General features: G+C 36.5%; 1 protein-coding gene across 1 annotated transcript in view; it reads left to right on the forward strand.

The window, feature by feature from the left end:
• METTL25 (methyltransferase like 25) overlaps positions 1-11,573 on the forward strand; it is a gene marked incomplete at its 5' end in the record, with an annotated part of 45,926 nt that extends 34,353 nt beyond the window's left edge. The window contains 3 exons of the mRNA XM_021527925.3: positions 8,979-9,053; positions 9,678-9,749; positions 11,302-11,573. Of these exons, the coding sequence (XP_021383600.2) occupies positions 8,979-9,053; positions 9,678-9,749; positions 11,302-11,400 (246 nt within the window). The remainder of the gene's footprint in view (positions 1-8,978; positions 9,054-9,677; positions 9,750-11,301) is intronic.
• Between the last annotated feature and the right edge of the window lie 13,453 nt (positions 11,574-25,026).

Raw genomic sequence — 25,026 nt, forward strand, 5'->3', positions numbered from 1 at the left:
AAAAAAATACTTACATAGCTAGAAATGTGATGAAGTCTAAACATTTGCTCTGAAAGACAACAAAATCAAAGATAAATTTATGTGGAATTTTTTTAGCTCTATTTAGAAATGAACAAAAGAGCAGCTGTACTGCACAGACCAAATGTCTATTTTGTCTCTGGCAGTGGACAAAAACTGGTGCATTGGGAAGAATATAAGGTGGGATTCCAGAGTAATCCAAAATGTCCTTGTCATTCACAAAAAAAAAAAAAAAAAGGGAGGCAATCATTGTGTTAATGCATAAATATGTTTAGATTATATTTAGAAAGCAGCTAAAACTTAGTGACATTGTGGAATACAACCAGAGAACTATGAGAAAAAATTGTTTCCATATGGGTCTCTGTTTCACATGTGCAAAGATATTTTCTAAAATACAGAAGTCAAGAAACTGTGAGTCTCCAGTCTTTTAGGAAGCTTATCAGAATATTAAAAAGAATTTCATCTCTGTATGATAATAAAAGTACTGGAAAGGAAAATAGAGGAATAGAGGCACTGTTTCTAGGAATCCAGGGTTTGGTAGCTTGTCATGTATGGTAAAATCTTGCATGGTTTTTATCACTGTAGCTGAACCTGTACTGTGAGATGTAAACAGTCTTCCAAACATAATGGTTCATGATAAGCCTCACAGCTGCTTCCCTTATACACACCAATACTTCTGTTTCTGATCAAAAGGTAGTCCTGGGGCAATCCAGTCATTTTCAAGTCAGGGCAATTGTGGAGGCAGGATAAAGGGTGTAAGTATATAAAACACCTAACCTGCCTTGATACTCATTTTTGTAAGTGTGTACCTTTTGCTAAATATTACACTGATGAAGACTCATCAGGTATAATTATCCAAATACTAAGGTTTTTTGATTGTTGATTTTAAGTAAAGATAAGTTATTGGATCATGCCAGTAATTAATGTGAAGAAACCCCTCTGTGTCTTCCCTTTGTGAAATAGATGTGAAGCTTTTGCTTATGTGAAGCAAGAATTAGACTCTCTATGAAAAAAGTCTCAGTCAGAAATTAGTTAGAGACAACATAGTAAAACAGTTTTTCTACAAAAAAAAGGCAAAAAAGGCATTTATCAATAACCTAATTACTGTTCAAGGACTGAAGTTTCCTGTTAAGTTAGCAAAAATAATTTCCTCCTTTCATGGTGTTTCTTTTTAGTGCAGGAGAGCCTGTCATTTAAATACCTAGATGCAAGTTAAATCCTTTTTTCTGCCTTGATATGGGACCGTTCCATTCACACATCTCTTCACCTCAGTAGTAAAAATAGCTTCAGAATTAATGGAATTGCTCTCTGGGTGATGGATCATAAAATCATAGAAGGGATGTTAATGATCATCTAGTTCCAACCCCCTTGCTGTGGTCAGGGACACCTTCCACTACACCAGATTGCTGAAAGCCCCATCCAGCCTGGCTTTGAACATTGCCAGAGATGGGGCATTCACAGCTTCTCTGCACAACCTGTGCCATATCTCACCACCTCCACAGTGAAGGATTTCTTTCTTATGTAATCTAAACCTATCCTCATTCATTTTAAAGGCATTTCCCCTTTTCCTGTCACTACATGCCTTTGTAAAAAGTCCCTCTCCAGCTCTCCCGTAGGTCCCCTTTAGGTACTGGAAGGTGCTTTAAGGTCTCCTCAGAGCCTTCATTTCTCCAGGCTGCACAGCCCCAATGCTCTTAGCCTGCTGGCCACAACTCTTTTAGTGTCATGTGGGATAATGTGAAATGTTTTGCACAAATCCAGGCAATGATGTCAGTTGCTCTTTCCTTATCGATCAATACTGTAACCCCTTCAAAGAAGGTCACCAGATTTGAAAGCACAATTTGCCATTAATGACCAGGTTGGCTGTCACCAGTCACCTCTTTATTTTCTATGTGTCTTAGCAGAGTTTTCAGGAGGATCTGATGCATGAGCTTAGGCATCAAGGTGAGACTGACTGACTTGTAGTTCCCCAGGCCTTCATTTTTTTTCCTTTTTGAAAATGAGTTGTGGATTATGTTCCCCTTTTTCTATGGGAACTTCACTAGGCTGACATGACTTCTCAAATATGCTGGATAGTGTCTTAGCAACTTCATCTGACAGTTCCTTCAGGACCTATGGACATATCTCATCAGGTCCTATGGACTTCAGGCTCCTAAGTGTTCTTCAGCCTGATCTTCCCTATAGTGAGCCATTCTTCATTTAGTCAGTCCCTGCTTTTGTCTTCTGCAGCTCAGGTGGTGTGGCTGAAACACTTGCTGGTGAAGACACGTTCAAAAAAATTGTTGAGTATCTCAGCGTTCTCTGTAAGCTGTGTAACCAGTCTCCTGTTCTAGAGAGTGCACACATGTACCTTTAGAAGCTTTTTTGTTGCTCTTGATGTCAGTCACGTTTAATTCTATGAGAGCTTTATCTTTCCTAACCTGATCCCTGAGTGCTTGGACAATATTTCTGTATTCCTCACCGGCTACCTGGTCTTGCTTTCACTCTTGATAGCCTTCCTTTTTGTTGTTTAGTTTGGCCTGCTGACCTCATGGTATACCTCTTTAAGCACTTCCTCTTTAATACTCATGGAGTATTAACCATAGGCCTTCATGGGCCTCTTTTCCCTCTAGGGCTCTATGCTATAGTACTCTGTCAGGCTGGTCTCCTGAAGTCCAGGATAATGAGTTTACTGTGTGCTCTTCTCGCTTCCCCAAGGCCCTTGAATTCCACCATTTCATGATCACTGCTTCCCCTTGAGCTTCACATTTCCCACCAGGCATTCCTTGTTGGTGACAATTTGAGAGCATTGGCTCCCCTGTCTCATGGGAAGGAAGTTCTCACCAAAGCATTCCAGGAACCTCCTGGGTTGCTTATGCCCTGCTTTGTTGTCCCTCCAAGAGATACTGGTGTGGCTGAAGTGCCCCATGAGAGCAAGGACTTGTGAAAGTGAGGCCCTCCTTGTGCTTCTAGAGGGCCGTATCTAGAGATCCCTTCACAGGGCTACAGTAATTGGTCTGGATACATACTAAAACAGTATTTTGTTCCTGATTGTTTTCTTTGTCATAGGTCACTCTGTTCCTATAGACTCTGCATTGTACAGACAGAGCATTAAAGGTCACATAGATTTTGGAGAAATTCTTTGTCTCACAAGATTTCTTTTTCCTTTTGTTCATAATTTTGCCTAATTAACGTGAATGGGGATCTCTCTTTTGGGAGAATGGAGCATTCATCCCTGTCCTTTCTCCTAGAGTAGCTGGCCCCTCTGATACTTTTTGCTTTTTTGCTTTCAAGCAGCGAGTGCAATTCCTTCTCTTCAGCTCAGAACATATTTTAGCTGTTTGTAGCTGCTTTGCAAATGCATTTAAAATGAAGTCTCTTTATTAACAAATCTGATTGCTGCTTAAGGCAATAAGTGCTACAAATAGCACTTATATGAAGACTTATTGCCAAGGCAAAAAGTCTTCATATAAGAATACATGTATTTCTAGAGTTTTTCAGAAATAAAACTAAAAACTTTAGGTTTCCTGCTGTCCTGTTCTTACTGAGATAGATTGGCAAAAGATCTTTTATAGGGGCTAGCTTAAGGCAATTAAAAGGAGAATGTGTTTACAAAGATAAGGCCTGGGTATGTGTCTGACAGCCTTTGGCATCTGTTGACCTGGTGCTTTTGCAGACTCTGTACTATTTAATTTTGAGTGTTAAAACTGGTAGACAATACTGAAATCAGAATTTGTGCAAAAATACTTTTTTTTTTTTTTTGCTAATTGCTTATTTTTTTATTAGACAAGTTTGGGTTTTTTAATATTTGGTAAGTGGGTTACTCTTAGCTTACTGTAGACTGTCCTTGACTTGTAAATTTTCCTCATCAGTGACTAGTGGAATATCATAAAATGCAGTTTGCAAATAAAGGGAGATAACACGAAGCTTACTGTGTGGCTTAATTTTCTCTTGCTTTAAAAAGAGTTGGAAAAACACTCACTTAAGACTGGGAAACTGTCAGTAGTGGAATTGTGTAATACATTAAGACATGAACTAACCTGAATATTTGCAGCTATACTGGGAACTAACAAGAATTTTTGCAAGAAATGGGGAAGAGAGGGACTTTTAGCCTGAGATTTCTTACGATCTTAATGTCTACCCCACAGCCAGTGTATGTGGATATCTTGAAATGTCAGTGAATGAAGGAGTCAAAGCCAAAACAATGATCTCTCCACTTTCCCCTGAATCCTGAAACAGCAATTAACTGAGACAGTCAAAGCAGTCAAAAGATGAAGGTACTACATGGATTTACACACTTAATGCATTTTACAATTGTTGAAGAGTTGACTTTCGTTGCTGTTTTCTTGGACAGAAGGAATTTCATCTCACAGACTTCCTGTTTCCTTTGTTAGTTAGGGAAGTACTAAATGACAGCTCAGGTAACACATGCATAGCACTCTATAAAGTGTAAGCATATAATGCTGTTTTTAAGCATAGCTGTTTTTCACATAGACAAAATACTATCCCAGTTATGGTACTGTAGCATTTTACTCTGACAAGGAGTCCTAAGAGATGTGACTTGTATCTCAGTTAGGTATAATTATAAATAATATAGATTCCATTAATTTGAAATGCATTTTAAACAAAGTTCTAAATAAATCTCTCAGTAATTTCATTATCTGTTTTACATTCTTTTACAGTATATAAAATTACATTATTTTTAACTACCTTAGTCTTGGAAAAGTTTTAAAATTTTCTGTTAGGTATGCTCTCCTAAATGTTTTGAACTCATCTAAGACACTACGCTGCTAGAAGGATTGCCTTACAGTTTTCTTGTACTCTCATTAGTGTTCCTGATAGTGCTGGTACAAGTAGAGAGAGGAAACATGGAATTGTGCAGTCAGTGCAGGAAGAAGCAGTCCCTTTGAGGTAGCAAAGAGGAATTGCATCTAACAGACTGTGGAATAGCATCCTTAGGCTGTCTCTTCTCTGGTGGACATGTGCAGCATTGGACGGTAAAGAAGACTTTCATTCAATGAAAGTACTCTTAGCCTAGGAAAGGATACAGCGCTGAAAAAATCCTCTCTAAAGAAACGTGAAGTGTGGTATCAGTAATTGCCCCACACCTTGTGCCTGAATATTTTCTTTTCAGCCTGTGCTCTGTCAGCATGCCTGTGGGACTGCAGCCCAAGATGAGTGTGCTCTGGTGTGTGGTATCTCACATGCTCTCAGATCTCTGTGACAGTCTCACCGTGTTCACAACAGATCAGTCAGCCCTATGGCTCATGTTTAGTGCCATCTCCACCATATGGTATTTATGGTATATATGTTATACCTATATGGTATTGTTACAGCTAGGTCACTGCCAGGTCCTCTTGCTTGTTCCTGCTGTTTGTGGCCACATCAGTCCATAAAGAAATCAGTTCAAAATAAAGCTTGCATCACCATCACAATGCAAAGAGAGACAAGGTCCTTCTGTAGACAATCTGATAAAGACCAGAAGACATTGTAGCTGTATCAGGGAAGAAATACTGGCCAAAATGAAATGAAGGACAATTCAGTGTCAGTAACATAAGCTAGATCTTGGAGTGCAGAGTCATTATTAAGATAAATGTAGATATTTGAGTTTTTTTCATGTTCATAGTATTAACATCAAAATGTAAGAAAAATGTTCAGTGCATATATATGAAGAATTTTTTTGATATACAAGTGAGTGACAACACAGAGAACAGTTGCTTGGACAACTTCGGTGGCTGAATGGGCTTGCTTTGCATGTGGAAGTACAATTCTTCTTCAGAAATACCAAGAATAAACTACTCCTACTTCACCCTGGAAGGAGAGCTGAAGTTTGTGTTAGCTACCGAAGGCAGGTGGAAAGCTGTTGCAGTTTCAGACAAAGCCAATTTTATCTGGATTTTAGTTGTCTTCCAATAAATTGACCACATGGCTGGCTACCAGTTAACCCTTTTCATGCCCTTCTCTACCAGTGCTTTTCAATGGACACTTTCTCTCTTTTCCAGTTGGGCTGTTGCACTGAACTGGTTTGCTTACCAAACTGTTATCTGAGGCACAGTTTGGAATAGTAGCTAGTCTATCCGTGACAGCAGGATGTGTACAGTCAGAATGTGTAATAGGCAGGAAGGAAAAGCACATACTTGAGTATTGCAGTGTGCAATAGACATTTTTGACCCACTTTTTATTTGCCAAACATTTCACAGCTTGTTTTCTTTTAATTTGAATGCTTCATCTTGAAAAATGGAGAACATAAAGGAAGCAAAAGCAGAAAGGTTTCAAGATCACATTTTTCCAAATATAGATCTTTGTATTTTAATGCCAAATAGCCTGTAATTTCAAAAATCCATTATACTAAAACCCTATTAATACTCAGTTGAAATGAAAAGCTTATAGGGCAGAGATTAAATAAACTATTTAGTTTATTTAATGACCGATATATTTTAGTTGGTTTGACTGTTTAGAGGGGAAGAGAAAAACAAAAAGAACTCTATAATATTTGCACAGCTTCACAGGAAATAAAATAACAATAAGACCAAAAAAAAATCTTGTTAGTCCACATTAGTACTGCTGGATAAGCTACTCAACCTTGCCTTTGCAGTTGGGAAAATGTACTTTCTAAATTTAAAAAATATGACTGAAATACTACAGAAGGTTTTTCTGATAATCTTGTTTTAAAGCAGAATTATAATGATGCATCATTCCTGAAAATAGTATTTGTCAGATTTTCTAAAGCCTTCCAGTGATGGAGACTGACAACCTTCAAGTCCTTAATTAACCTCTATGAGAAAATGTTTCTTCAAGTTTTTGGCTTACTGGTTTTTTGTTTTTTTTTTTTTTCTTTTTCTGCAATTCAAGCCCATTAGTTCTTGCCCCATCCACTACAGACACAGTGAACAAACTGTTCCCTACTTCTTGGTGATAGCCTTGTAAAAACTGTTATTATTCCCACTCTCAATTTTGTCTCATTTAGCCTGATCAGTTCCAGTTCTCTGAGTCTTTCTTCATAGGTCATATTTTTCTAGATCTCTGATCTATTTTCCCTCTCAGGGCTTTTTCAGACAGTTCATTTCTTTCTTTGAAATCTGATGCCCAAAAATGGATGCAGTGTTCCTGCTAGAGCTTTTCCACTGCCAGAGTTGAAGGATTACTTCCTGCACTTTGCAGGCTGCTCTCCCATACATGGCACAGAATGGTGATTGTTTTTGTTTATTTTTTTGCAGTAGCACAACTCTGACTCTCACTCAGCTTATGATCTGCTCTGTCTTCCAGACTGTCATTTGGTGCTCCCCATCCTGAACAGCTGATCATTTCTGCCTGAGCCTAGTCACTTCTCTTCTGCACAGCATTTCAAACTTCTCTAAGCAATGCTCCAGTTTCTGAAAGTTATTTTAAGTTCTGGCAATGCCTTCCTGTTGCACATTTGCAGACTTAGCAAATGTGGTTTCTGTTCTATTGTCTGAATTCTTAATGAAAATACTGCATTGCGTAATGGACCTCCAGTCAGCAGGTCATTCCAGTTGCTCAGACCCATTAGAAACCCCTTTCTGGTTATGGTCATTCAAACAGATTTTGCTGACTTTTTAGTACTTTAATCTGAAGCTTGTTTCCTAAATTTGCTTATGAAATTATTATGGGAAATGTTATCAAAAATATTTTTGAAATCAAAATATATGAAAACCAGTTGTTTTTATCTGTCATGAATCCTTTTACCCTCCTTACAAGTGAAGTAGACTGATTTATGATTTATTCTTGATGAATTTGTCTTGATTATTGCTCATTCGCTTATCTTTAAGTGGTTTTAAATTCTTTATTTTTTCCATTTTTTCAGTGCATTGGATGTGAACAGTCTGTTCTATAATAAAAGATATATATCTGCTATCTGTCTGCCATATTCTCTTTGAGAACTTCTCAGTAACAATGAGTAATAGTTCTGAGGTCATTTCAGTCCCTTCTTGGCTGTCCCAGGATAAAGTTCATAATATGCACCTGATTTGAAAACTAATGTATTTTTTAAATGTTTCCTGGGTTGTTTCCCTATTTTAGACAAAGATTTTACTTCTTTGCAACTGTATTAGCCACATGCTCTCAGATGATTCTTCTAATAAACTGCAAAATTTTATTAAGCACTTAAGCTTTCCTAGTCTTTTGTCATAGAGTAATAGAATCATTTAGGCTGAAAAATACTTCTAAGATAATCAGTTCCAACTGTTAACTCAGCGCTGCAAGTCTACCACTAAGCCATGTCCCTCGGTGCCACATCTACATGTCTGTCAGAGCCATTGCTTTTCTGCTAAGTTTGGACTCTCATTCCATAGCCACGACAAAACAGCCATACTGCAAAACTCCCAGTACTGCATAAGTGCATCAGGTTCTTCCAGCTCTGTTCTTCCCAGCAGCCTCCATCAGCAATAATGCTGCAATCCTACTTCCCACTTCTTTGGCCAGCTCAAGTGTGTTGTTCAGTGTCCAAGACTGTGGTCAGCAGAGCAGACAAATCATGACCTTCAAAAACCAGGAGATGTGGTGGTCTGGCTGCCCTATAGAAAGCATGCTTTGTGAGGAGCAGTCATGGTCACAGCTGCAGCACCTGCTCTGCTGCACTGGCCAGCGAGAGCTGGAAAGGCTTGGTCAAGTTCCTAAACTGCCTGTGTATCAAATTCAGCCCCAAATTGTGGCATTTACAGTCATAGAGGCAGTGCTGGCCACTCTCCACTTTGCTGTGTAATTCTCATTTAAGAATGACTGGACTTTTCTGAATAATGGATATATCTCAGTATTTCATGTCAGTGGAAAATGTTGTATGGAGAACAGTTGCTGTAAATAAGAACTGAAAAACTACTATTGGAAAACTACTACAAATCTTAGCACTAATTTCAAAAATGAAACACAGATTTCATTTTGTAGTGTGACAATATTTAATTCTAAAGTTCCCTTTAAAAAGTAACTAGAATAACTCTGATATCTCTTTTTTTAATCCCTTGCAGCTCCCAGACAGCTGTATAATGGATTACTATGAAAAGTACAAGCACAGAATGAACGAGCTTGAAGCATTTAATATGGTAAAAGTTATAGGATTAATACTACTACCTTGTATATATATGTGCTAGTCTAGAACAAAGCCCTGCTAAGTTTTATGTGGAGGTGGACTGTCTTGCACTGTGGTATGCAATCTCAAAAACAAAGCAGTTCCCCCTTCCATACTTTGGAGCGTATCCTATTCCAGAACTATATTAGGTGTCAGTAAAGTAATAAAGTGAACACGTGGAAGATTCTTTTTCAAGAGGGACTATTGCACTGGAGAATGGAATGTCAGTCTCCTTTTAAATCTAGACTGGTCTCCATGCAGTGATTTTATAAAAACCTTTTTTTATTAAAATTCATTATTTCCCTCTTTAAAATTGTTCTGCTACATTTAATATTATTTTCTTGTTGGACAATGTCTGAAAAACAACTAAATAACATCGTTCCCTGACTTTATGGCATTCCATGTATTTTTGATCTTTAATATAATCTGTTTTGAAGATGTCTGTCCCAAAGGGAAAACTAGTAAGGCAACATTTGTACAACAGAACCCCTAAAAAATGATTGACCTTCCTGGAATTGTTGTGAGGATATGTAGCCATTTGGAAGTGTATTGCCTGTCTTTCCCAAAAGGATTATATAGCATCTAATCTTTCTTTCAGTTGAAGGTTGTTCTGGCTCCTTGCATAGAAGTTTTGATACTTCTGGATCGTCTTTGCTACCTCAAGGAGCAGGTATTTTTGCATTCTCTTTTATGATACCTAAAGGCTACATCACTGAAATGAGGCTATTTCAGTCAATTTATTACTCTGCAGACCAAAACTCTCTGTTGCAGAATTATTATTCTCATCATATTTGCAAAAGTATAAGCATTCATTCCATTTAGTATAAACATATGCCCAGCAGATGTTTTTATTTTCAACAAAGCAGCAACAGTAAAGTTTATGCTCTTTTAATTGTATGGTAATTACTAGTCAATAGATAGTAAAAAATAAATTAATCAAAGATGCATCAAATCTCATTTTATACAACATGAGATATTTAATAATTTTAAAAATTTTGGAAATGCTAAACAAATACTGTGTTGTTAATACTCAAAGGTTCAATTAATGTGCTTTGGAACATACAATTAAAAAATATGGAGTTAGATCCAAAATGTTTATGACTTTCTTTTACTGTTTCTTAATTATGATCAATAATGAGAAAGGGTGCACTTCTTCTAACTGTATGGGTCAGCTGAGATACATTTGACTAACACACAGCCTGGATATATTTTACAGGTATAGATCTGGGATATAATAAGCAAATGCTACTACATTTACTCCATTATGACTTCCACTATTACACAGTTTCTTCTAACGCTGATTTGTAGTTTGGCCTGGTTAACTTGAAAGCACTGGTAATACTTTTTCTGCACCTATAAACATTTTTCACACAGCTAATAACTTCCTAGGAGGAATTGGTAGTATCTTCCAGCTTCTGTTCTGGGCCATGGTCAAAATAAAATTTTAAAATAAAGTTTAAACGCATTCCTATGAATAGCTGTGTTTTCCACTATAAACCTTTCATTTTAACAGCTCCATTTTATCATAAGTGAAAACTCACTTTATTCTCTGTCATGGTACATGTGGAACTGCTGAATTGTAGTAAATTTATGTCTTTGTTCTAACTGGTATTTTTACAGAGAGGCAATGTGAAATAGATAAATACTGATGTATTTTACCAAATGCCAACCAGTTAAAAATTGTGTAGAAATCTGTATGATTTCCAAGATGGGAGATCAAGCTTTCTGCCTATAGCACTAACTCACCTTTTCTAAATGTAATATATACATGTATTTAATCTTATACTGAATGATTCACAAAATGTGTTTAGGAAGAAAAATAAAAGTTATAAAAGCCAAATGCAGCATGATGACCAGATCCAGCCAGCCTCATTCGTTTGATGTCAGTTAATTATCTTCAGCAACATAAAATTAGTATGACACGATCCTTAATTTCTTTGCTCTAGTTCAACCAAACAGCAAAGGTTTATTGATTAAGCAGGTGTGAAGCTATCACTTGAAGCACCAGAAATAATTAAATTACTCTAAAATTGATCCTATTATGGACATCCTTTTTCACAACAAACTTTCCTCACAGTTTCTTATTAGATAAGTGGTTTTTCTGCTTTGCATTAGGATAACTATTTATTTTCAATTTTGTATTTCAAAATGTGGACCTATTACAATACTTTAGTTATAAGTCAAGCAAACTTTTATGCACTTCAATTGTATATCATTTTCAGGAAAACATTGCTTGGTCTGGACTTGTGCAGTTATTTGATCCTGTGAAGTCCCCAAGATGCTATGCAGTTATTGCTCTGAAGAACGAGTCATGTTCTTAAGTGGAAGCAAATTGCAAATAGGTTGGAAATTCTGAACTGATAGTGCTGTTTCCTCCTTTTTATTCTGTTATTTTTAATTGATTCCTCAAGTACAATGTTTGCTTTTCAGATGCAAAAGAAAAAAGTTTAATGTCTCTTTGAATCTTCAGAAATAAATACATCTTTTATAAATATGATTGCTTCCTTATGTCAGTTATTAATGCTAAACATATGACTTAGTTATAAATGATACATTATAAATGTGATTATTATTTAAAATAACATTTATATGTCTTCTTTTTAAGGTATTATGCTTGTGTTTCCTTTCTCTTCATACTTCTGATCTCAAGATAACCTAAATTTTTACTAGTGGCTGGTATCAGCAGTCTCAGACTAGGCTCACTTTTTTTTTTTCTGGATTCAGATGGTGCAGAGTATAAACAGAAGAATAACCTGCGCTGTAAACAAGAGGCTCCTAGACACACAGTTTGTGTTAATTGGGAGTGGGGCTGGGGCCCAGCCTCATCCCCAGTGGGTACAGCTGTGAAGAGCAGGTGAGCAGCATTGAAGGTGATGAGACCTGGAGTGCCCAGGGGCACTGACCAACCACCAAAGGGAACAGAGGGCACACAGGTGCAATGCATGAACATGAGGGGTATAAAAGGATGGACTGAAGAACAAGCAGGGCAGCTGCTTGCAGCCTTCTGAGGTGATATGCTGTTGCTCTGTAGGGGACATGCCTGAAGCCTTCTAATGAGGTATGGTGTTACTCTGTATGGGTGAATGCTTAAAGCTCTCTGAAATTGTGTGATGGTGCTCTGTGTGTTGTGGCCATCTTGACTGTGCATATGCTGTGACAGAGGCCCATAGACTCCATGGGATCTTTGTACTATGTCTTCTTCAGGTCATCAGGACAAGCTTATTTGTGGTGCAGTATAGAAGGGCCTAAGTAGTGACTACCTACAGAGGACAGTTTTCTATCAACCCTTCTTCATTCAAGCATTTTCCTGGCATGTACTTGCTTACCTATTATCCTGAAAGTAAAATATGTGTGCTGTAATCCAGTGGAAGCTTTCCCAGTTCTCAAGAATCAGCTGCCCTGCTGGGATTCAGTCTGTAATCCTTGGGTTATATTGCAAAGCCATTATCTGGTCCAAATCTGTTTGGTGTAAGTATTTCAGTACCCAAATGAATTAAAACTTCCTAGGCAGTTTCTTGTTAGCTGTGGTATGTTCATGAAATTTATTTGTTGATGCATTTATCTCAATGGGTTGCCTAATTAAACTCGCAGATTTCCCATCAATTAAAAAAGAGAAAAGCTTATTTTCTAAGTCCTAGTGCTTTTATTAGAATTTTTGAGCATATGTGAAATATAATTAACTACTAGCATGCAGAAAAAGGACAACAAATAATAAAATACAGCACAAAAGAAGAAGAAGGGGAGAAAGAAGAAAAGATGATACACATGGAAGATAAGAATAACCAAAAATATTTTTATATTAGTTGTACAATGACAATAATTAGACTGAGATGTGAGTAGGAATGGATCGTACTCCATTGGACTTCGCAAAATACAATGAGAGCTTGTAAACATGGCCACTCAAAAAAAGAGAAGTAAGGTAACAAGTCACATCCTTTTTGATGTATTCATTCACTTGGAAGTAGTATTTTATTTTTATGTCTGTCTAAACTCACTGCTATCTGTTTTAGAACTCTAGTTCCTATTAATTCCATGGTTCCAGTATGAGATTCTGATATTTGCCTGGTCTGAGTATATTTAATCCTTAGAACTGCTGAACATATTTAGTGCCCAAGGAATTAAGTAGAAGTTGTAGGTCTGGAGTAATAGAACTAAGATCAAAATGAGGGCTTCCATATATGCTACCTTTTGTTATACAGAGAGTACTGAGGAAACTAACAAGCTGCTGAATTTTTTTCCCAGGAGAGGAATCAAAAGAAAGAAAATCCTTTCTAAGCATCTGGAAGGATAAAAACAATAATATCTGATACAAAAAGGCACTCTAAATTACATGATGTTAAAAAGAAAAAAGGTGAACAAAAATCCTAGAAAAATAGGTTTTATATTATGTTCTGCTAAGACATGATGACTGTTATTGAAGTGTTAGTGTTGTCATCCCTATCTTACGTGCTCTTGAAAAAATGTACTTGGGGAAGAAATTGCCTCTTTTTACTGGTATGGCTCTGATCTTCCACTCTTACAGAACAAATTCTAAAAACCAGACATATATGATGTTTCAACAAAGCAAGCCCAGTTTCCCTCTGAAAACAAGGGCTTAAAAGTACCATTTTATGGTCCAAAGATACTCATTTGGGCAAGCCCCATCTGGTTTAATCTGAACACAGTTGAAATTTCAAAGGGTATACTGACTAGTGTTAATTTTATGTGATATCTGTTGAATGCTAGATAAAGTTAAATTTTTATTACACTCTTAAGAGAACATTTGTGACAGTTTAGAAAAACAAGCAGATCTCTAGGATAAGCACAAGTGCTTGCCTACTGTTTTAAAAGGATCTGAATAAATTTGCATTCCCTCCCCCAGCAACTTCTCAGGCTCTTTCAGTACTCTTCATGCACTTTGTAGTCTATGCAAGCAAAAACGGAGGCAATGTTCTTAGAATAATAACTATCAAGGGGTTTATATGATGAGTTTGGATTCAAGCGAAGTCAGTTGCTGTCTACTCTCAAAACTTTGGTTGCTGAATATCTAAGTTACTGTTTACACAATGGAAAAATCCCTGACAGTAATCAAGATGAATAAAACCACTTTTCTTCTTGGTTATTTTCTTTCAGTGTGACAGACCATTATCTATCTTGCTGTACTCCCTAAAGAACAGAGGATGTACCTGCTTTCCATCAGGTGTTTGTCTGATTCTGTTTGCAGCACAGCTATGCATTCTCTAACAGAGTGTTTTATTTATCTTTCTTAGGGCTGAAACCTATTCTTAGATGGAGGAATAAGAGTATATGCAGGGTATGTGTGCAACATTAATATTCAAGAGATCAGTGTAGCCCTAAAATCTCCAAGCCTGCTTTTGTGGCAAATGGTAATTCTGCAGGTCAAGTGGTGTTCCTCAGAGCCTGGTATTGGGGCTGGGGACATGGACAGTGGGATTGAGAGTATCTTGGCAAGTCTGCAGATGACACCAGGCTGTGTGGTGTGGTCAGTGTGCTGGAGGGAAGGGATGCCATCCAGAGCGATCTTGACAGGCTTCAGGGATGGATCTGTAAGAACCTCATGAAGTTCAACAAGGCCCAGTGGAAGGTCCTATACCTGGCTTGGGGCAATCCCAAGCACAAACAGAAGCTGGGCAGAGAATGGATTGAGATGAGCCCTGGGGAGGAGGACAAGAGGGAATGGTCTCAAGCTGAAGGAGGGTAGGTTTAACTTAGATGTTAGGAAAAAATGGTGAGGCACAGGAACAGGTTGCCAGAGAGGTTATGGACTCCTCATCTCGGGGACTGTTCAAGCTCAAGTTCCAAGATCTGGTCTAATAGAGGGTGTCCCTGCCCATGGCAGGGGGGTTGAAACTAGATTATCTTAATGGTCCTTTCCAACCCACACGATTTGATGAATCAAGTGATTCCTCACTTGTAACATCACATCACAAAAAAATATGCTGCTTTAGTTTCTGGGTTCTTTTTCTGATTAAATATTATGTGTATTTTATAGTAAATTAACAGTAATTAATAATGTCAATGAAGATAAAGTGCTTAATATCTGCTCAGAGTTAACATGCTTTTGCTATGTCTTGATAGACTTAATTAAAACCGTGAGACTCTATGTCCTGTGATGGTGTAAAATCTGCACAGGGGAAGCATGCTAAATATATTTGGCTTTGTAGCAGCAATGTCTTTTAAATGACTGGAGTACTTATTGGCTTATATTTATTTCATTCTTAAAAACTATCCTAAGTGTGTCATTATATTGCCAAATATCACTGCTACTAAGGGCAAGTGATAAAATAGGACCAGCACTAAGAAAGTCCTCCCTGCTTATGTGTGAGCTAGCTAACTTAGTGCGATGCTTCAGACTTTTCTTTCCAAGGGAAGTAACTGAATACTCATCATTGTTAGCATCTTTAAGTATCCTTATCCCATGCATCTTAGTGTTCTCACTGGTGTCTGTTCTTCTTCTGGTGTATAGCCTAGTGCACTGAAAGGAGGTGAATTTGTGCTAGGCTGTGGACCATGAAGAATTATCAGTATTCATAAGCAAACCACAACTGAGGTATAGTCCAGACACTTAAACCAGCCACCTAACCCTTGGAACTGTGACTTTAGCTCCCTAAGTTTCTGAAAACAGCTCAAATTTTGAACTCCAAAATCCTCCCAGATGGGAACATGACCTAATTCTCTGGGAATCCAGTTGCAGTTCTTTCCCTATCTGAAATAACCAACTCAGATTGGTGGATCTATATTCTGTATCTCCAGGCGACTGCTGAATAAGATGGTTTCTTTGAATGGCTTATCCCTGCTTGTTATTTCTTTGAGATATAGTAAAATCCTTCTGAGATTTAGGATGCCTCAGAGAAGCTACACCACAGTTACGCTTCTTGTTGCTTTCTGCCTTAAATTAATTCCTGATGATCAGAAAGATTAGTAAGCACCAGACATCCTGAGAGGCATAGGGTATTAAACATTACTGTGCACACTATCTTCTCTTCACAAGTCTTTCTCAATTCAAGAGCTCTAAAGCATTTTCTTCGCAGGAATTCCAGAGCACATTATCATTAAGCTCAGACATCTAAGGAAACCCCAACATAATGAAGATTGGCCTCAAACTGTTAAAATATGCTGTTGTACACCAATCTCCCCAGTATAAACCTGCCTTCTTTTCAAGGCTGTCTGCAATGTCTGTATCAAACTGGAAACAAATAGACACTTGTCTCACATTCACAGTGATGCTGTTTATGAAATCAGCAAGGGAATGATGTTTCTAGTCTCTGCTTTATGCTAAAAGGCAACAGAACCACTGGAATGGGTATAACAAACATCCAAAAATTTCTCCTGATACCATTATTGAAATCCTTTGAACAGATTTTTTCAGTCAGTTCAGTCTGTTACTTATTCAATCACTACTGACTGTCATCAACAGGTCTGCAATGTCCTGTGGTTTATGGTCCACAGCTGGACTTTTCTCGGAATACACTTGTCCAAACAGTAAATTACTTTAACTAATTGCTAGAAGTAGTAGCTGGTCCTAGGTGTGTTTAGTAAACTTAGGTTGTTTTATCCAAATGGAATCCTGCTATATACCATAATTTTCTCAGAAATGTACATTTGAAGTATGCCAGAAAATAGTTTCTAGATAACCAATTAAATGTAAAAGAAATTGAAATTGTACTGTGTGTTCTTGGGTAGGAAAGCACACATGAAAAACATGTGGCAGGTTACATCATGAGGTGGACTGTTGTCCAGAATTCAATATTTCACAAATACAAAACACATACACAGGATTACATGGAGAAAATGCCAGATTTGCAGTTACCATAAAGTGTATTGCTGGCCTTTATAAACCATAGGAAGAAATGTAATTATGTTCTTTAACTGGAATACAGGAAAACTGGAATTTTCAGTAAGTAAACAGGAGAATCACATTTTAAATTGCCTTACAATTTAGGAACTTGCTGCAAAAGTTTTTTGGGGGCAACTATCGAATATACTGTTTGTCCCAGGAAATCAAGGGGTTTTTCTACACAATACTTATTTTATACCTGTTCTATAATCCAAGTCTATGCTGGTTTTGGATTTTTTTTGTGTAATAGGTGATTATTAATTATCTTTTCAGTATTTTGCAATTACAGTCATAGTGGTTATGTGTAATAAGCAAGGACTTTTTATTTCTTCTTGTAGCTAGCACATAGTAACAAGATACAATTATTTAATATCTTTGCTTAATCTTAACAAAGACTGTTCAAAAGCAAAATATCACTTCTGAATTTAGCTGCAGTTTATCTGTGGATTAGAAAAATTTGCATGTGAAACTCTTAAGTTTTCATTATAAAATTCTCAGATTTATACGAGTCTCTTTCCATCTTGACCAGTATGAACTTACTGATGTAGATAAAGATGTTGTCAGGGTAGCTGGTATTGAGTTTCACATGGAATTTATCAGGAAAATCAAGATGCATTAAATCTACTGAGCCAACAAATCAGGTTGTTACACTGAAGCTGAGATGGCCTTAACACACTGTCAACTCCTTCATGACTCACTGATGAAAAGAGCAAAGCTGTCTGCTTACTAAATAACTGCGTAGTGTCTGGCACTGAAGGAGAACATTCCAAAGCAGAAAGGAGCAGCGATCACCTCTCTCGATTATACAAACCTTCAGAAACCATAATTAAAATGTACAGTTGTAAATCTATGCTGTTTATTACACATCCTATTATTAGAGTAATGAATAAAGACTGACAGCAGAAGCAACCATGCTGTTTCTCAGCTATAAATCCTAAATTCACTTGTTAGTATTAGAAAGGCTAAAGTCATCAAGAGGACACACAGATGTTAAAAACTGCAAAAAGAGCTGTACATTGCTTGAATAAATGTGCCATTTGCTAAGCTTTTTATACTATGAGGCATGGACATCAAGTCAAAGAACACAACACACAAAATACTCAATGAGCATTATATAAAATAAGTTTTATCAATTCTAAATTCTCGTGTTTATTGACAAGACTATTATTAGCTAATACAAAAATCCTCATTTCACAGAAATTTTAATTTGAGAATATAAATAATCTTAGAGAGTCACATAGTAAAAATGCATATCATTAAGGTTAAGGCCTAGACAAATTCTTGATTTAAATAAAAGATGTCTAAAAATGTAGTGAAGACCTGCATTGTCTTTTGAGTCACTGGCTAATTTCTGTTGATTACCATGGGAGCAGGCTTGGATACAAAAGCATCTGCTGAAGACAAACAGTGTGGATGATCAAATACCTTTTGTACAAGGACAGTTCCAAATTTACATTTCTGAAGGTGAAGAGATCGTGTATGCTTCCGTTATTCAGACATACTGAAGTTGAACAGTATAGAAATTATTGTGAATGCTAGTTCATCATTGAGGTCTTCCTGACATATACTAAGAGAAGGTTTAAATGGATTTTTGTTCTTTTTTTTTTTTTATTTCAGATAATATGTTTGAATGCATGAAAGCTCTCAGGATTTTCTCTTCTCACTAGTCCTTAACAATGAGTGCACTGACTACAGTAACAGAGTTAAATGGCACCTTTTGTTCCTAACAACAAGTGAAGTGTCACAGCCTGTACTTTGACTGAATCCAATGGTATAATTCTCATGAACACCATTTAACTGATTCTATGAATAAGAATAGCAAGATTTAGCCTTAATTCTTAAAAAAAGCAACACTTTTCACAGTACTTCAATAGAATATTTTCCTTTGTGTTCACTTTTCATTTTCCCCTGTATTTGCCTTCTGTCTTCTATGCAGAAATTTTATAAGATATTGTAAAACAAAAAAAATTTATCTGAGTGGTATGTTTCACCAGTTAGGCACCTCTACCAACCCTTTGTAGGCAGCACATCCCTTATTTGTGAACCATGTGTTAAAGAAAGGAATGTTAATTAATAACTCTTTCTGCATAGCCCATCAATTCAATAGAACCTATGAATGTTCAGACAAAATTTTGGTTGATTTTTATAATTCCATTTAGGATGCATTTTAAGATTGGATTTCTATAGGAAACATTTTAAAAGGTGATTTTATGAAAATATTTTACAGCAGGACTTGGAAATTATATAACTGGAGGTAGAATCTCAGTGGAGAATTAAAATTTCAGGTTGTCTATGAAGATAATTTAATAAAAATCCTGTTTGTTATGATTTAGCAACAGAAATTAGTAAATTGTAAAAGGTATCACAATTATTCATTCACTTCTGGTTTACTGCAATATTACAGCCTCATGTGTTGCTGATTTACTTGTGTTTGGTGAACTGCACCTAAGATTTTGGAAGAGCCTATCTGGGAACATGCACGTTTTTACATGTTAGTGTTTTACAGTTCCGTTGAATGAAATAATGTATGATATGGTAAGCAATGTTGTTTCTCCATAAAAAAAAGCTGCCAAAACAAATCTGAATACATGCAAGAGACTATTACAGTTCACACTAAGTATTTAGTTTCTTTATCAGTTTGTCATCAGAAGTTAATGTCAGCTTAATTCAGTGCTTTTTAGCCAGTTAAGGTGTGAGACCAGCTTCACATTTTGATTTTCCATCTCGGAAAGGGAAGATAGATTCACTTTCCACCAGGTAAAACTGCTGTATTATTACCTTGTGTCCCAGAGGCCACATAAGCCTGTTAGTCTGAGATTCCCCCAAATAAATTCTGTGCTCTGCAGAATCACTAGTCTGTGGTGCAGTGCTGCCCTGATATGTTCTACTGCTGTATAGCCCAGGGGAGAAGTGTATGCTGTGAGCATTATCTGGGTTTTTTTTTGACAGGATAAACAAGGAAGAAGGAAAAAGTTTTATTCCTCCTCCCACCCGCTGCTTTTGTTATGCCTTCAAGCGCTTTGGGCCAAGCTTGTTTTTACTGTCTAAGGGTAACAGTGAACAGCTCACACAGTTCTTGAGGGTCAAGCATTGCTCCTGCATATCCTTCTGTGTAATTGGTCCCTGGGACATGCAGCCACCTGCACATACAGGCTGGATAACTCCCTTTGTGGAAGTCAGCCTGATTTGTACCTGTTGTGTCCAATCCTTGCAGAGAGCAGCCTTATTAATGCAGTGGTGTGGTCAGTCAGGGAACTGCGTTCTACAGGAAATGGGTGCAGTTTCCCTTTCAGAAGTGGCACTGGGCTTTGTGGTATGGTGAAGTGTGCTGTTCCAAGTTGTTCTTGGCCTTTTTTATTGAACTGGAGTTCTTCCCTTGAACAGTGAAGTCACAGGCTTGCCACTGAACATTGCAATAAATCTTACCATTCCCAGGTTGCGTAGAGGACATTATTAAAAAGAAACAAAACAAAAACAGTTTTGTGTTCAGACAGGTGAGTATTTCTATGTGTGATAAGTCATAAATATCCCCCTTTGTTGGCAGAAGAGCATGTACACTGCATGCATTATCACTACATTTGCATTCTGAGAACCCTCTTAAAAACAAAATGCTCTTCAAAGTGCTTTCCAAAAACTGACCTTCACTCTTTAAACATCTCCTTAGGGTAACTATCTTTTGTATTATAAATGTATTTTTTACCTCTAATTTCCATGGACTTTTCCCCTGTTCTTTTTGGGCTTTTTCTTCAGTTGAGGGATAATAGAGTGTTAGAAGTACCATTTTCCAGTTGAAGTAAAAGTTTGTAACATATATTTTGGAATAATTTAAGTAAGATTTCATACAGATGAGAAACTTGAATTTTCTTTTGTAGATGCTGAGGTGTGTTCCCATTGCAGATTTTTAAACTTGGAAAGTTCTAATGTCAATTTATGCAGTTTGTATGGCTTTCAAAAACAGTGATGTGCTGAGCAACATGAATTCCAGTGCTCTGCTTTCCCAAAACCCTAAGCAAATTATTCTAGACAGACAGTTTTATCTAACAAAAAATTCCTGATGTTTGTTATGAAAGCCAGCTACAGACATATTAATATTTTCAAGTTCTTTTTATTTCTTTTGTCTAACCAATGTATATTCTGTTCAAAGTGACCTTAGAAGTGTTTACACTCAATTTCTGAAAAGTTGTGTATTTGTTGGCTTAAAATGCCAGTTTTTTTACCTCTGCAATTTGTTGCTAAGTTGCCCTAAAAAGCAGTCAGGTAATAAATTACTTCCCATACGAAAGTAGGATTCTTCAGTAAACCCTATCAGAAGAATACTGCAAAGCATTCTTATTTTTTAACTCAATGTCACCTTTCCTTGTAAAAATATTTTTCTTCAAATGTCTATTTCCTGCAAAGAAGAACAGGAAAACATTTCAACAGACTAATTTTTCATTTGTTTTATGTGAATTCTGATCCTAGGTATAAAATACTTTATCTACTTGTATCTAATTTAACCCTATTTGAAGAACCTATTTAAAAAGCAACCTGCAAGATTCCTACCTAATTCTGTCTCATTGTTTGCTCTTTGTGAATTGTATTAAGAGGTCCTATTCATCCTCATATTCGTTGTTTTGAAGGATACATTAATTTCTTCAGGGAAGAACTTAACCTGCAGTTGGTTCACAAATGGTATATAACAATTATTTTTGACTGCTCTGCTTTCTGACTGAATAATTTTTGCAGTAAAGTAAGATGTGTTTGTGCAGATGTTGGTTCATTATTACTTTAGTCCAGTCTAGATCATGAGGCACTGCACTGTGGTACAAATAAGTGGGAGATATCCTCCAGGATTGTAACCTATCAACAATGGAAAATTAAATGTGAATTAATGATGGTATATGAATTATGAACTATATTTCCTGCTACTAAAAAAGCATCTGATCAAAATTAGCAGTTGTAACTACTCAGTGAAGAGCATTTACAAAAGTATTTATGTAACACATACACCAAATAGGCACAAACAAAGCCAAAGAAATACATTTTTAAAATAAATTAGGTAGTTAAAGAAAGTAAACATTTCTGAAACATATTTATGCCAGACTTTTCTGCAAGCTTAATGTGGTATGTGTAATATACACATTTAATATTTGTTTGTATCATGATCAAATTAAGTATGCTGTGAACCAATACCAGAGAATCTAGGAAAGAAATTCAGACATTTGATGCCAGAAAGAACACTGCATGATAGTAGACTGAACACTGATGGAAAGTACATGAAAAATAGCCAAATATGTAGCGAATTGGACATAGCACATGATGTTTTGGAAACACAGCAACAATGGAAACTTTTTAGACTTTGTTTAGCTACAACAGAAAACAAAAGCAAGACTGATTGAATTAATGAAAAAGAATATGTTGACCACTTGGAACATAGCATATGTAAACCAAAAGAATTGAACAGAATATAAATTAGAATTGCTTCCAGTTAATGTATCTATTTTTATGCATTGTATGCTCAACAGACAGAAAGTTTTATAAATAATTATCTCTAATGGGAATACTCAAAGCTAACTTGGTGAGCATTAAACATGTGAGGCTACATGTTTGACTCAAATATGCTTGAATGTAACTATTTGATTTAGGAAAATTGTCATGTGTGTACTGTTATGGTGTATAAATATTCCCCTTGCAGCATTGTGCTTAAATAGCAGAGAGCGATGAATTTCTGCAATTGTTTTTTACTGTGTCTAGAGTTGTCTTTCAGTTTTTACAAATATTTCAGGATTTGATGAAAGTTGTAAATTAGACAAAGCCACAATCATGTTTCCATTAAGCTTTAGCTTGTTTCTCTGTTTTCATCTTCACTTTTGTTTTGTCAGTTCTGGATGAGAAAGTTATCTTTTTGTATTGTTTTAGTAAATATACTCACTGCTGTCTGTTGAAGATGAAATGAGGTAATACTGTTATGAAAGGAACATCTTCCCAATTTCAGTCTGTTATGTCAATCATTAAAACAAATCTAAACATTAGATAGCAACCCCTGGATCTTTTAAATTCCCATTTCCCATTCCCTTATGCAAGCCTGTTTTAATGCTGCAGTGCTCAGGCAAGAAGTAGCATTGAGAATCCTTGTTGGCTTTTCTTGGAATGTATTTCCTGCCTGCTTTTTTTCCTAACTGCTCCTGTGACAAATCCAGTGTCTGAGCATGCTTTTTTATGTTTATTTGGCATGAGTGAGTCTTTTTGCATTGTTCTCCTGCACTAACAGTGTAAAATACTTAAGGAAGAGCAGTTTCTGCTCAGATCTGAATAAAGGCTGCTTTATGGTATCTTATCAGGCATTCAGAAGCCAGTATTATTAGTGGTGAGAGCAAAAAGTGTTAGTTTTTGTTGAATGTGTTTCCTGCTTCATGTGCAGGGTTCACCTCCAACACTGAGTGGGATAATACTTGTTAAATTGAAGAGATCCTTTGTAGCTGCTTGACTCCAAGCATTTCAAGGAAAGCTGCCAAATGTGATTTCTTAGGGCTGTACCTTAATGCAAAAAACACTGGCAAGAGGAAAGAAGGGTTGGAGTTCACAAGTAACTTCCATATACCATGAAACTCAGCTTTACCTTCTGAAGATTATATATATTTAGTGGTGCATGTTAGCAAGTTGCAGACAAAGGCATTTGTGGCAATATTTTATAACTACTTTTACCAAGAATGCATAAGTGGTAAAGATTTCTATTCTTTGTTTTTTCTGTTTTTTATTATAAACTGAGATAAGTGGTTGAATTTGTCAGATCATATCCTTCCTCCAGTAATGTGGCTACTGAAAGAAGATTTTTTTTGAACCTTATGAAAGAGATTCATTATATGTAGTTCTTCTATATTACTAGTAGTAGTTCTGTGAATGCTCTTCAAGAATGTATGTTTTCTTGAAATACTTTGATTTTCCTTTATTAGTAAATTAGTTACTCACCAGACAAATAATTCACATTCCTACTAGTCCAGGATTTCTTGTATAGCTTATAAAAAAGGAAAAAGTTAATTGATGGGGACAGTTCTCTGTGTGACCTATATAATCAAAACTTCCTCTACTCAGTGAAAGATAGAAGGCATTTTCCTGATCTTTGTACCACCATTTTTGTGGCATGTAGCAAGGACATCAGTACATTTTCTATTAAAACAAGCATCAACTATCCAACTTTTGTTTTTGCCCAGAAAGTTAAATGCTCTTTTTCTTGTAGCAGTAAGTGGGGGGGGGGAGGAGAAATTAAACCAATTTGCATGATATCTTTTTCACCATAAAAGCCAAATTTTGAAATGTCAGTATTAAGCATTCACGGCATGAAGTTTTAAAGCCACCATCCCACATTAACTAAGGAATAGTATAGTTATCTTAAAAGTAAAATCCTTACATTTGCCAAGAAAACAAGCTTAAATTTTGTCTGCTAGGTTTCCCTACTTTTGGGTCTATGTACACAGAAACATGTGTCATGTTCTTCTATATTTTTAAAGTCCTACTTGGAATTTAAAAGTCTACTGGAAGAGAAACCTGTGAATTCCAAGTGTTGAACTGTAGGTTACTCTTGGTTGACTGGAATTGGTTCATGTATGGTTTTGGGTTCTGTAAGCCCCTCTGTTAACCTTTGACTTATTCCAGCTCAAAGCATTGTCTCCACTGTAGTTTCCTCAAAATGGAGGTGCTTGACAGAGGCTTATTGTACAAACTCAGTATGGATTGTTTTCTCCTCAAGAAAATTTAGGTTATGTTATACCACAGTGACTGCAGAAGGATGACAGTGTCACCTTGCCAGGCTTCTGGCAATTTTTTCAGTCTTCTAAGCTTGCAGACCTCAGAAATTAATGTAGTTCCCCAGAGAATATAAATTTTAGTATTTGCATGTGGATTTAGCTCACAACTGAATGTTTCCTGTTCAAAGTTATTTTTCTTCCAAACACAGGCACAATACCTGTGACGTTTCAGAGAAAATCTGCAGATTTCTCTTCTGAGAGTAAGGAAGAGAGATGCTACAGGGCTATGTAACAAGGGATGGAAAAAAATTATTTTTATACTGATGTGTGCTGTAAATCACTGACTGTCACAGATAATCAATTTTTCTCTGCTACCACCCCAGGCC

The sequence above is a fragment of the Lonchura striata genome, chromosome 5, assembly GCF_046129695.1.
Source record: "Lonchura striata isolate bLonStr1 chromosome 5, bLonStr1.mat, whole genome shotgun sequence".
NCBI lineage: Eukaryota > Metazoa > Chordata > Aves > Passeriformes > Estrildidae > Lonchura > Lonchura striata.